Source organism: Elgaria multicarinata, chromosome 1 (assembly GCF_023053635.1).
Source record: "Elgaria multicarinata webbii isolate HBS135686 ecotype San Diego chromosome 1, rElgMul1.1.pri, whole genome shotgun sequence".
Lineage (NCBI taxonomy): Eukaryota > Metazoa > Chordata > Lepidosauria > Squamata > Anguidae > Elgaria > Elgaria multicarinata.
The window spans coordinates 127981222-127996032 of NC_086171.1; the positions used below are offsets into that span (position 1 = coordinate 127981222).

General features: G+C 37.3%; 1 protein-coding gene across 4 annotated transcripts in view; it reads right to left on the minus strand.

Moving 5' to 3' along the window:
- The window catches only part of PKN2 (protein kinase N2), a 48617-nt gene that overhangs the window by 26931 nt on the left and 6875 nt on the right, over nucleotides 1-14811 (minus strand). For 3 of the 4 annotated variants that reach the window (XM_063136605.1, XM_063136583.1, XM_063136591.1), the window contains exon 2: nucleotides 2446-2746. In XM_063136605.1, the coding sequence (XP_062992675.1) occupies nucleotides 2446-2746 (301 nt within the window). Of the gene's footprint in view, nucleotides 1-2445; nucleotides 2747-2831; nucleotides 2875-14811 lie in introns of those variants that run through there. The other variant, XM_063136598.1, reaches the window with a different exon arrangement.

Below are 14811 nucleotides of genomic sequence, written 5' to 3' on the forward strand. Positions count from 1 at the left end.
AAATTGCAATGAAAGTAAAATACTTTAAACACAACTATATGCTTCAACAAGCATACCTTATACAGATTATATTTAGAAACGTACTAAATAATGGTATTAGGTTCTGGCAAATATTACATTATGTATAATTTTCTGATCCAGGGGATTTGAAGAGCTGGAAGCCTGATCCCATGATCCACAACACTAGCATATAAGGAAAGGATAAATTCATCACATTATAAAATGGGATTTCTCAAATTGATATTGGTACAGGTGAAGGGTAAAATGTTTTTAGATTTCTTAAAACTTCTAAGCACTCTCTAAAGTTGTATATCATTACCAATGAACTTTAATCATTACCAGTATCAATATTGCATTTCTAGCAGTCTGTAGGGCTGCGACTTGGACAGAGTTGTACTGTTAACACATGTTAGCATTGTCTATAGGTGTTTTGGACACTCAAATGTCGGGTAGATTTTAAGTCACCATACTACTGCCTAGACTTTTGGGACACTTAGTCCTTACCTTTCTCATCACAGAATACAATACAGGACAGCTTATAAATACACAAGCTTATAAAACAAGGTGAACTGATGTAAACCAAAGGCGCCATGGGTTGTCTTAGGAACATGACATCTCACTAGTCAATTACCTTAACATCCACCATAAGGATAGACAACCCCATCCAGAAAGCTACTGACTTACCAAAGTCTCTCCACCCGATAAAGTTTATGATTCTTTTTAGTACACAATAGCAGACTTCAAGAGAATCCCAACCAAGAAAAAACATGACTTTTTAAAGTTCAGAATTGGGCATATCAGAATAACATACCCCCAAATAACCAAAGACCCAAAAACTCGTTACTTGTGATTTTCACAAACTAAACAAAAAATCAGAATACTGGTTGATGATACAGCCTCTTTTCACAGTAATGGCAGAACCTTTCTAAAAGTCTTATAATGTAGACAAGGAGTTGGCTCTGACACAAGGGAAACAGCATCAGAATGAGGTGTGTGTGTGAGTGAGTGAACCACCCAGAGAGTTTCAGCTATTGGGCAGTATAGAAATGAAATGAAATGAAATAAATATGTGATCGCTTAAGAAACTGACAGCCATTGTTTCACCTTTGACACAAAGAGACCTACAATGGTTCCATGTCTGGGGCAATGCACAACCAGCTCACAATGCAGCTGTTGGGATTGAGGAAACACCAGATATCCTTCTTTAGCTCCCAAAAGAGCAACACTTCTCAGAGGGCCTAGGACAGGACTAAGACTCAGGTTGTTTATAAAAGCCTAGGAGGCCAAGGACAAAATCCCTGCTGCTCTGTTCTCAACAGAAGTGAGAGGCAGGGAAGATTAAAGGATGACACAATGATGGTAGGGAGTAAGAACCCCATCACCAACATCCAAGGACACAGGGAGATAGAAAAACAAAAACAAACGGCTGCAGGATCTCCTACCCTATCAGGGTGGCAAAATATAGGGTAAACTGGCATACCCTATCAGAACAGCAAAAGATGTGGCATCTTCACCAAATAGGAATGCTGCAAAACTGAGCTTTCAGTCTATGAAAGACTATCATCGTTCCTTGCTAATGCTCCATGTCCCTGAACTACTCTGTACATTTATCCACATCTTTGCTTGATTTTCCACAAGACACCAGCTAACCAGAAGCTAAAGTGAGTATGAATTATATCTCCTCAGAGCAATTAAGTAGCAGCATGATGTCTGCATTACAATTTATCAGAAGTAAGCTTTTTCTACCCCTCCCATCTTCCAGCCCATTAAGCAGGAAATTCTACTTCCTTTTGCTTGGCCAAAGGCCTGCTCCTGTAGGACTAAGATTTCCTTTCTCTGGGAAATCGCTAGGGAGTGAAAGGTAAGCTCTGGATGCAAGTCTAATCCAGACATCCCCTTTTCTCTTTTCCCATAGGAGGAAGAGCTACTATTGTGGGATTCCATGTCACATAACAAGGAGAAGCTGGGTTGGAATGAGGATGGAATTCCCCACATGCCATCTGAGCCATGAACTTGCACAACTTATATTTGGTAACAAGGTGCAAAGGAAAATTGGAATTCTTACAACATGAAAACAGGAGTTCCCTCATTTTCTTCACCTATTATTCCCATCTGTGCAATGTCATAGCTCAGCATATTTCTAGAATCAGTGGCTACAGTTTATTTCACTTCCGTATTACCATACAACATAGCATAAGCTGCACAGGCAATATAATGTTGAATGAACAGACTACATGTGATTCTTAGTGTTGCTTTTCCACATGTTCATAAACAAAAGTGAAGACTGTTGCTCTTTTATACACAAGTAGAAGTTTATGGATTCTGAAATAACTTCCTGTTATTAAAAGCATGTGAATTATGCCTTCAAAAGTTGAAATTGCTTATCACTTAGTTGTTTGGGATGATTTTCACTCCCTTTATTTAAAAATAATAAATATCACATACCTGTAACATCTTCCGTTTCTGTTACAACAATATGAGCATTTAATTCCTGTAATTTATGGTGCAATTCTTCTAGTTTCTTATTTGATTTTTTCAAAATATTGTCCACATAAGCTAAGTTTTTTTTATCTGTAGTGACCTTCCTGAGGTTTTCTGCTCCTTCTTTGATTTTAAGTTCCTTCCTTATTTCCCGTTTAATTTGGTCTTTTACTTCATCCAACTTCTGCTGTACCATCGTGTCCGAATAGTCCAATTTTTGTCCAATGCTCACGTTCTCAGAGACTATGATATTTCGCACATCTCCCTATAGAGAGGAGGAAAAACATAACAGATGATTTTATACATAATAGTCTCTAAATCTAAAACATTTTAAGAGACCTTCCACTAACCATTTATATGCAGACATTCTGTACCAGCAATGAGATACAGAACATCATAGGCTGACTGACAACACTTACAAGTAACAGGTTTAAGTTTAGTAACGCTTTTGCTGTGCCTATTTTTAACAGGAGATTTAAGTTCCATTGGATTTACAACACAAGGGACTCTGCACTGATATGCCCAAGAACTAATAGGCTAACAGAGCAATGATATACATGTCTACTCAGAAGCAAGTTCCCACTGAGTTCAATGGAAGTAAGGGTGCAATCCTACACATGTTCAGACAGGAAAAATGGATTGCATTCTAACCCCCCGTTAAGTGTGTATAGCAGCGCAGCATGGGTTCACATTTGTTGTTTACATTTGTTGGAAAGAGAATCTGAACAACTATGATTTATTTATTATATTTTTAATCCATCCAATAACCAATGTTCTCTGGGCAGATGAAATTATGATATTGATGAAATGATGAACTTAAACCAACAGTGATGTTCTGCACATTTAGCAGTTGTGAACGAGGATGAAATTTCAACACATTGAAAGGTAATGAAACTGCATTTTCACAGATGTAGTCCTGAAGTATGCAGTCACAGATTTAGTCCTGGAGTACACAGTTGGGTATGTCCAATTTTTCAACTCAGGTTATTGTCTTGAATAAGTAACTAGTGCTGATTTCTAAGGCATTTGAACCAGCAGATTCTGTTGAATCCCAAAGTATTTCAGTCATTATACCATAATATATTATACACACTCACTATCTTGAAATGTTCAGGCATTACCTGTTTTTGCAGACAACTCCAGTCCCTCCTCCCTTATGCATATCAGAAATGATATCCTTGCTATACATCAGTAGGATGACATACCTCCCCGCACATTTTTCTAGATTCCTTCTCTCTTTAAACTTATTTCAACTGAACACACATGCATATTAAATTTGAAGAGTGTTGAGAAGGTGTTTGTGTAAATAAATCTATAGATAATGCTGGCATCTTTACAGATGTGACATTTATAGATGCTATGCATTGAATAATGCTATGCATTATCCCCCTAATGCGCAAAACACCTCATAAATACAATCAGGTATTAAACTAAAAGCAAAAGTCCAAATCCAACGAGAAGAAAAAATAAAAGCATAAGATGGCTATTAACGAGTGGGAAAGTCTGATTAGGTAAAGATGATAACTTATGTAATCTTGTACTATTCTAGGCCAACACCATAGGGCCTATGAAGCAATTAGCACTTGTGTACTAGGAAAAAGTGACACAAAAAACCTAAGTAGCCATGTTGGCCTTAAAAAACACACACACATTCCATACAGATTGCTAGTAAAAAGATATTTTCTTAATATCAAGAACAGAACGAACACCGGGGTGAGGCATGAAGATGTTAAGGAAAGTTAAATTTAATCCTTCTAAACAAGTGCTATATATTGCATAGTAATCATACAAATGAAAAACAAAAGTTAACTAGCATAGCATTGCCAAAAACGTACGTGCATTCAGAATGATTATTTCAAATGCCTTTGATTCAAAGTTGGTGAAGATTTATTTACATTAAAGTATCTTTAAGAGAGAAAATTGTGTATATTAGATAAAAACTGAGCTGTGTGATATACACAAGCAATTTTACCTGTAGGTATCCATGATTTGGTGTAATGTCTGAAGGATGCTACTGTACTTAGTTAACTTTTGTTCCTCTCAAACACACACACAAAAAAATGAAACTACTAATGGAAACACAGATCATAGCCCCACTGATTATTGATCTTCAATCATCTTGATAATTGAATTTTCCTCTCTCCCAAAATATCAAGAGTTTTCTCAAACTGCCTCAAAGTGACTCAGAAGTATCTACATATTAAACATCAACCAAATGCTTGTACTCAGATCTCTCTTGCTCAGCTATCCTGAGTGTAAAACAAATTTGGTAACCAATGTTTTTAACACTAGTTTTCCCAACTCCCATATAGTCTGTTTTGAAATTATAAAGTAGTGATGACCAACTTACCAAGTCAGGGATAATAAGAGTTGGTCCAACAGTATCTGGGGATCTAAGTTGGTCATCACTGTTTTATATCTTCCTGGGAGCAAGAGAAGTATTTGAATTGCTGTCTGCCAAATTGCTAAACTAAGATACCATTTTGAAAGAATTTAATCCAAGGCTGAGAACTACTAAAAGGATAGAACCCATTTTGGAAATAGCATTATGTGATCATCATTATTTCAAATAAATGTCCATGAGCTATTTTCTATTTATTGTAAGGGTACCAGGTTTGTCCTTAGGTAGCATTTGTCAACCAATAATCTAACCAATTCTTTTAGGAATGTATACCTGGCAAGACAGTTCTCCTGGTTTCCTGGTTTTATGGTGAAGTCTATGCTACTGCCCAAAACCACTGTTAAATTCATTATGAATTGTGATTCATATACTCAGGAAGTAAGATTAAACATTGGCAACTTGCTAGAGATCTAGCATTTTGTAGCTCTTTCAAATATTTTATACCTACTATACAAGGACAGTATTGAAAATATCCACAAACTCATGCATCTCTGTCAATTTTTTCTGAGCCACAAAAATAAATCATCCACCAAGTGCTATTATGCAATGTAAAATGACTGGGTAAGGTGGGGTCAAGTATATGGTACCTCCCGTGCAGGAGAAAGATTACCACAGAGTTGAAAGCATCAGAATTTCAAAACTACAGCAGTAAACTGAATCAATCTCCATTTAAAATGAGACTCAAATTTCTACCTGCTAGCAAGACTATGCAAACCCTGCAGTCCTTGATTGATCCTAGAGAATGCAGCCGATTGACTGCTTAGACAACTATTTTATCCGACCCGTTTATCTAATTAATTCATCACAAGGAACAGTTTAGCAGGGAAACGATATGTTTCATGATATCTACTGTACAAAACAGGGAACATGAATTTTTCAAATTCATATGAATGTTGTAAAATTCAGAAACCTATCTAAATACACTTACATTTGCAGATTTTTGTTGGCATAAGCCATTACATTGCTATAAAACACAGAGGTCTGAGAAACAGGAGCACTCAAAGACTGGATCCATACATTAAATGAGGCTTTGGGCTGGAATTTCTTGAAGAGGAGCCCTTTTTTCTCCTGAGATCCTAGTGATTTAGGGCGAGATACAAATGTTTTAAATAAATAAATCAAAAACTACTTTCAAACTCATGGATACAGTGTGTCTGTGTGTGTGTGTGTGTGTGTGTGTGTGTGTGTGTGTGTGTGGATGAGTGAGGGTGTGTGTGTCTTGTGTTGAAAAACAAGTCAACATGTCCACTAAACACAAGTAATAAAGTTGGAGTATCTCCAGTATTCCTCTGGGTGGTGGTCATATTACTTTAGGAGGAGTCTCTTTAAATGCTCTTCACACCATTCAATCTGATAGTACTTCAAGGAGACACTGTTGGCTTTTATTTGGTCAACTGTTGTTGTTTTAAATATCCAAGTAACAATAGTATATATGGTACAGAATGCAAGAGGTTACCAACTCTGTATGCCCTAAATATTTATTTATGGTATTTCTATGCCACTCTATTAATCAGTGTTCTCTGGGCAGCATTCATCAAAATGTTAACAGTACAATATACACCTATAAAAATAAAAATAGATCATACAATTTACACCAGACATATATCTTTTTTGGCAACAAAAGTGCAAGGCATGAAAAGAAGATCTCAAAAGAAAACTGACACAATTTTCAAGACCACCAAGCAAACCACCATCCTTACTAGCAATCAGTAAATCAAGAGTGGATTCCACTGACTTACGTTGAACTCTCACTGCATCCAAAAAATATTTTTTACTCTAAATCATTCGGAAATGGTAAGCTTAAGGGACAGCATTGTTCTTTTGTTTGCAAATACCCATTAAAAGGAAATCTCTCTGAAATTTGCAGGTAAGCCTACAAGATCAGAAAGTTATTTTCTTCCTCCTTGTGTATGATACAAGAACATTGAACCCTATACTAATTTTAAGAAAAAAGTTTTAATTACCAAAGAGGAAGGGGAGAGGAACTATTGAACCAGTTAATGATTTAGAATTTAATAGGTTGTCAAAGATATTCATCATCACCTGCTCTAAAGTCAGTGGATGCTTACAAGAATATCCTAAGTGTACTTCAAAGCACTATGGGAGTGCTGGTGAGGAAGAGAGAAGAAAAATCCACTGAACCTTGAATAACAAGGATCTAAAGCAGGGATGAGGAACCGGTGAACCTTCAGATGGTGTCAACTTCCATCATCTCTGACAAATGGTCTCAAGGACTCCCATTTGGCCCATCATCCCACCTGCCAGGTCAGGCCAAATCCCTTGCCAGATAATTTGCTGCCTCTTTCTCTATGTACAAAGACAAAAATGGAACAATGTTGCCACGGAGGGAGACAAAATTTATTTCCCTATGATGTAAAGGCCCAGAAAGAAAGAAAAATTTTTTGGGGGGGGGCGGACATTTTTCCAAGGACCATTTTTGGATTTTTCTGAAAAAATTGAAAATTTAACAGCTTTGGATTATGGCTTTTAAAAAGACTTTTAAGTATTTAAATATTGTTACCCAGCCTTTGCTCCCTGCAAACTGATTTCTAAAATCCATGTAATAAGAACACTTTTATAAAAAGACTAGGGATGCAAAATATCTGGAAATAATGAAGCCATGGGGAAAAATATTTTAAAGCCTTTGCTATAAGATTCCCAGCATAGTTATTTCCTTCATTCCTTATTAAAATTATTGATCTGCAGTATATTTTATTGATAGACATTTATGCTTAGGTTCCCAACATGTGAGTAGAGACAAATGTGCAGTCTTGACAGTTTGGGTTTTGTTCTATAAAGTCCTGTGTTTCTGATGCTGTTGTAGACATTTAATGTAGTTCTAATCTTTTCAGACAATAATTACGAATTTACCGAGTTCACTTGTAAAAGTCTTAAAATATAGTAATAATGTTATGAACATACTAAGTTATAAATAAAATAGGAAAAGGAAGTCTGCTTTGGTGCCCAGCATTCCTAACCACTGGCCATGCTGTCTGAGGCTGAATGGAGCATGAAGAGAGCTAAAGTCAAAAATTTCCATTTCCCTCCTCAAAATTTCCAGAAATTTTACATCTCTCCTAAGACCAGATTGCTTGCATGCCTCTTATGTGCATGGAGGGACACCCCTTTAGAGAGCATGTTACTTTGGCCACGCCCACTTTCACCACATACACCTTTGGCATGTACTCCTGAGGATTACGCAGAAACAAATCACCCTCATGGATCCCCATCCCTGTTATAAAGGCTATCAGAGACCCAGCAATAATTGTACTTATCCCACAGCAGCGGTATTAAAGCAACAGCATGAACTATTCTTAAGTTTTGCATCCATTTGTTTCCCTGGACAAAAACTATTAACAAGGATACTAGTCAAGTTCAACATCCTCTAGTTGAATGCAATGGCACTAATTTGGAAATAACAATAAAACCAAGTTAGTATGGAAACAAGCCTGCTGGAGTCTTGGCTCAAGCATTCCTGGCCCTTCTTCCAACATATGCCAAAGGACAAAAGCTTCTGTTTCTGTGTTTAAACTAACTGCAGTCTGCTATTATGTCAAAACTGGAAACTGCACATAGTTTAAACTATGGTTTATTGGAATAAGCCAAGCCAGGATCAGAAACCATGGTTTGATTTCGCCTTGTTTTATAAACCACAATTTTAAATAACCAATTTGTCCTTGTCAGATGTAACAAGCTGCATTTAATTTAAACCCAGAAGCAGATGTTCCCAACCTCCTCCGCTGGTGCATACTGCAGGAGGAGAGGGGAGGAGAATCACTTGAGCCCAAGGCTTGAGCAGGCTCATTCATATAACACTAAATCATGGTTTCGCTTCATATCTAAACTGGGCCACTGTTCCTTTATTCATAGACAGTTACAATATGAAAAGGAAAAACATGAGAAAGTGATGAATCATTACAGAATACATACAACTGAAATGTTTACTGCCAACACTTAAGTAAAAAACATAGATTTTCCAATACATATAGATGCCCCCTACCTATATATAGAAAATCATCAGCCTAAGCCAGTCAAAGTATTTTGAAATAAAGGTCAATGTCTGGTGCAGTCCTCATCCTATTTTGTATATCTTATGCAGAAGTCTTTAGCAGAAACATTGTAGTGCACAAGAGAACCAGCAAATGCATATATGAAGTATTATTTAAAATAGTAGTATGGCTGGTTAAACAAGTTTCAATGGAAGTATGCATGACTCAGACTGATATTTACACCACTACAAGTACCACAGAAAATATGGAAATAAGAACTTCAGCAGTATAGATACCTTAATTGAAGAACTATCAAAGATAATGAGCATATGTACATACTTATATAAGCCAGAGAAAAATTTAGAGTAAGTTTTAAAAATCAGTGGCAGGCATAACATCACTGTTTATAGGTCTTCCAAATCAAGCACCTTCACACAGCAAAAATGACACAGGAAGACAGAAGGAAAACAAAAATATTTGGATAGGTTTGACACATTTCAGAACAAATGAAAGGAAGTGCTTTTTTAGTTAAATTATGGAATTCACTACCACAAGATGTAGTGATGGGCACCAATTTGGATGGCTTTAAAAGGGGGTTGGATAAATTCTTGGAGGGGAAGGCTATCAATGACTACTGCTTTGATGGTTATATGTTACCTCCAGTATCCGAGGCAGTAAGCTTGTGTGCACCAGTTGCTGGGGAACATGGGTGGGAGGTTACTATTCCACCATGTCTTGTTTTGTTGCCCCCTGGTCGACAACTGGTTGGCCACTGTGTGAACAGAGTGCTGGACTAGATGGATCCTCAGTCTGATCCAGCATGTTATCTGCCATACTTAATTTTATTTAATTTTATTATAAATAAAGATGTGTGGGGAGGACACACCTTGTTTTAAAGCAAAAAATCAGCTTTCCATCCGTCACTGCTGAATTGCCACCAAAATTCAAAATTGATCAATCAATTCACTGAATTATGCCAAATATTGGAAGGAAGTAAAACAACAACAAAACAATTTTATTAGAAAAAAAACTTTTCAAAGAAATACCTAATAATGTCATAAAATATTATCTTGTATCAAGTTTAAGCAATCTGGTGAGACAGAGTAGGAAAATGAGGATCCTTTGTTTTTGCCACAAATTCCACATGAGCCAGTGTTGAAGAATGAGAATTCTTATTTAAAACTGGGTAAAAAGCACCGAGTATTGATTGATTTGGATAAATCAATGTAATAGTTTTAGATGAGAACTTTCCCCCTGCCAACACATCCCTGAATTGTAAAAAGAAATAGCTATCAATTCTCCTGAATGCCAATTATTTTTGAAAATGAAAGCATATTTGAATGCTTCAAACCAAGATAGGAAAAAATATTTCCAATTTCTATAAGCCAGCACCAAGGATTCAGATATGGTCAGCTGGGATGTTTTCAGCCCTGCTTCAGAATTACATTTACAAACTAGATACATTTTACATGATCTCTCTGTTTCTGGTCACTGTGGTAAAAAAGAACAGATGCATTAGATGTCAAAGCCAGCTGGACAAAAATCCATTTTCTCCATTGCACATGTTTAAGCACACAAACTGTACAGTTTGTTATTTTCACAGGAGGCAAGAAAGCATTTTTATGAACAAAATACACTTCTGTGTCCTACTAAACCAGGAAACAAGTAGAAGGTCTTGTAATTCAAGTAACTCAATGAAATTCAAGGAAGACGATTCCAACACCATACCCATAGCTCAGGAGATGAAGTTCATTATGGTGCATGAAGATTGGGGTGCTTAGAGCCAAACATTTCATACTCCATGTCCCCACATCATCAGATATGTCAATGGTTGGACAACAAAGAAGTTTACCTCAGGGCAAACTGTCCAGCACACACCCAACCCCATGCAAAAACCATCAGAGAACATTCCCTATTGGATCTTCTCAGCTTTTTAAGCTGCAACTAGGTTATATCCATTACTCCACCTCTTCTGGCCACCTTATCATACACAAGTCTCTTGCAGTGACAGATGGGCATTCAGCCAGTTTGTTATGCAAGCAATTACTTCCTTGTATTCCCTTTATCACTGTAAAACATGCTCCATGCAGCTCATTAACGGGCTCTAATGCTAGCACACTTGCAACCTCACCACAAAAGAAGTTTTTATGGTTCCTGATTCAAGACAACATGTTGTCAATAATATGTACATAGAAGTGAGTTTAGTGAAGTGTTTCACCTCACCCAGCTTTGGGGTGCAGGGCTGGGGGACAATATAGGAAAACATTTGATCTACGTTAAATGTCTACAAAGAGAATGTACCTTCTCAGAGACAAGACAGTATTTCATTCAGATTTCTTTCCTGGTTTGTTCCAAAGCAGGTTATAATGAATCATGCTATATTTACCCTTATGTATGAGGGAGGTTACCTTGACTACCCTCAGCCTCAAAAGCTTCATGACTGAGCTACAAAGGTAAATCATGTCATGTATTGGCTTCTTCATTGTCCTTTAAAAAATAAATAGAGATAATGCCTTAGATTCAGAGATACCATGCACAAGCAGAAATGACATTTCCATTTGTGCAAGGCACCCCACTTAATTCTAGTTTTCAGTCCCAATGCAGCCTCCTGTGCCCCCATCATGTGACATCCCAGAGAGTCTCTCAACCCCCAGGAGCAACTTGGGGGGAGGGGGGCAGGAGTGATGGAGCCAGGAAAGCCTCATTGCACAAGCAGAGTTCTATTCTATCTTCGGATCCCACCCATTGAGGGAGGAATATTTCCCTTTTGGAAGCAGAAGAAACTATGCAATAATGGCATACACACATAAAAAATAATTCAGAATTCCAACAGTTAATTTTGAGAAGCTAGTTAACTTTAGCCACTTGATATACCTTTTTAATTGGCACGAACGGCTCCATTTGGCTCAATAGTATTTACAATAGTAAGCCACAGCCACTAAAGATTGAAAGATAGGAAAGGTTATTTCAAATATCCAGCTAGTTTAGTAAAATACCAGTAAAATTCACTTTTACTAGTGCCTCTACCATTTGTAAAAGCATTCTTTGAAGAGTGGAATGTGACAAATTTAAAGTTCTATTGCAATTAGATGTTAGAGTGCTTTTATTTTAATTCAGAGATCTTATCAATGTGAGCTATTAAAAGGAGGCAATCTTATTTGGTTTATTCAGGACTGACACCACCTGCTAGACAGTAATGGCCAAGTACAGTATTGGATCTCATCTGCAAATGGAAGGTATCCTTCTATCCATAGGAAGGAGTTTAATCCAGTGGAAGCTTCCACTGGAAGTCAGATAGGAGGTAATTTTCACCAATTTCTCTCCTTGATGTATGTAGCTTTCTATGCCACCCACTATTCCAGATGGTTCTCCAAAGCCCTGGAGCAGATTTTTGGGGATGTAAGGGTCTGCAGGGGGAAAGGGTATACATAAAATTCCCTCCTCCTTCTGTCACTGGCAGAAGCATTTTGTGAACAGAACTTCACTGAGAAGATGTTTTCGGCTTATGGAGTATTAATTAGGATCCAAGCCATAGGATTATATTTACAGACTTCTCCAATGAGTCCTTTAAGAATCTACAGTAAATGCTTCCTGAGAAGCTGTTCCTATTAATGCTCATTCACAATCTTTGTGCTTAAAAATAGCTCAGCATCCATTCTTCATTTAAAATATTCATAGTGTAAGACATGAATTAAAGTATTTGGAACCCTAGTATTAAGAACAGTAAATGAGAAGTACAGCCGATGTGTTTTTTTCCAAAGGTTGGTAATTTTCAAATCACAAAATTAAAAGAGACAATTACCATCTTGGGGCTAAAACTCAGCCTACCAAACAAATAAACTTCGCTATCAAAGAAAACACGTCTCCATTAAAGGAGATTACAGAGCTCTACATGGGCAACAGTTCAAGAATGCTACAGCAGTAGTTAGGCATGTTTGATTTACACTACTCTTACTTCTCCAGGGCTGCTTCTAACTTTAGAACATATCAAAAGCCAATGCAAGTTTTAAAATATCAGTTAAATCTCTAAGAGCTTGTCATGAATTAAAATTAGTTATACAATTGTTTAAATTATACGTGTACACATTATTCTTTATCTCTCCTGCCCTTCTATAATGTGCCTTATGTTAATTTTAGTTATTTAGTACACCTCCACAATATTTCATTTTGCTATGTTTATGATACTGCCAAGAACACTTCATTGATATTTTTTAAAATAAAATACACCTTCAACCTTTAGTTTTTGGGAGGTGACCCATGTTTTCTCATTATTTTTGTTCTCTTTTTAAACAACAAAATTGTACCCTCCCTCATTTTCACTGTGATATATATGTACAGACTAATAGTCCTTAAGTCTTTTTGGACTCACAACCCACCTTTAACAAAACATGAAACATGTGACCCACTTTTAGGGACAGTTCAAATGCACTGAACTCAACCTAATAAACTATGGTATATTATACTGATCAAGCCTTATGCCCATGTCCTCTTTCCTCCCCTCTCATGTGAACTAAAATAAAATACTTTCAGGGTTTAATTAAACTGTAATTTCCCATTTCATACAAACTTGGAAACTATAATGTAATATTTGATTTCAAACCGTAATAGGAAACCAGTCCTGGTTTCACATCCAGGCTTGTTTGTAGATTAAACCAGTTTTTCAACAGATATAACGGGAAGCTATGGTTTAACAAACTTGGGAGTATTCAGGCATGTGAGAGACAGAACAAAAGATGGGGAGTTTAATGTTTTATTGTATATACTTGTTGGGCTTTTTTATTTTCCTCTGTTTCACATTCCATTCTCTTTAAAAATAAAAAACATAGGCAAAAAAAAAAGAAAATAAGTACCTACACTAAAATAAGTACCTACATCTGATGCCCTCAGCGCAGAGGACAGAACCAGGACTGCATATTTTGTTAATGCTGTAGTAAACTCTATAAGAGAGGTGGGTGACTTGTGGCCCTTCAGATCTTTTGGCCTACAACTCCCATCAGCCCTAGCTGACATAGCCAATGATAAGGGATAATGGGATTTTTAGGCTAAAACATCTTTCATGGTTGCATTGAATACTGTTGAAGGTCCCAATTCAAAGCTACATGAATTGGGACCTTCAACAAGTCATACATATATAAGCTTTGTATATGTGGGACTTCTGAATCATATCCTTCCAAAAGAAGCCATCACAACACCCAACACGCCAACCATCCAAACTTCGGAGTTTTTAAAAAAGAGACTGACCTGGAACATAGTAAGCCACCTTATACTGAGTCAGACTATTTGTCTTTCTAGCCCAGATTCTTGAGATTGACAGGCAGTGCCTCTCCAGGGTTTCAGGCAATCTTTTTTAGCTATACCTGGAAATGCTGGGTGGGGATGAAACTCGGGGCTTTCTGCATTCAAGCACATGTTCTACCACTGAGCCACAGCCCCTCCAAATGCAGCACAAGTTACTGCTTTTGGAAGAAGAGTACCAAAGTCTTAGCTAACACAGAAGCTGGTAATACACAGTTGTCATAACTATATTCTTTCAATATACGGATCTTGCCTAAACTCTAATTTTTTTCAGTCTCAAAATATTTATGCCATGCTTTAAGAGCCTAGAAAATGACAAACCATCTGGGAGCTGCAGAGGGTGTGGGAAATCCAACACAATGCCAAAGCAAGCCTACACCCCTTCCGTTTTGGGGTGGAGATGGTTAGGAATTTTCTGGCCAGTGTAGAGCCCTGACATGCCTTTGCCTCCCCACTCCAACTTAGAGCTGGACAGGAAATATAGATTTTGTGGAGCTGATTCAGCTGCATAGATTAAACAGCCCCCATCCTTCCTCTCAGCCTTGAACTAGGGAAGGAACTGGCATCACCATGCAACTGCTGGGATGATACCTCCACACTTCTGCAGCTCCAACGTTGAGAGGAAGGCTGGTCACTCACCATGCC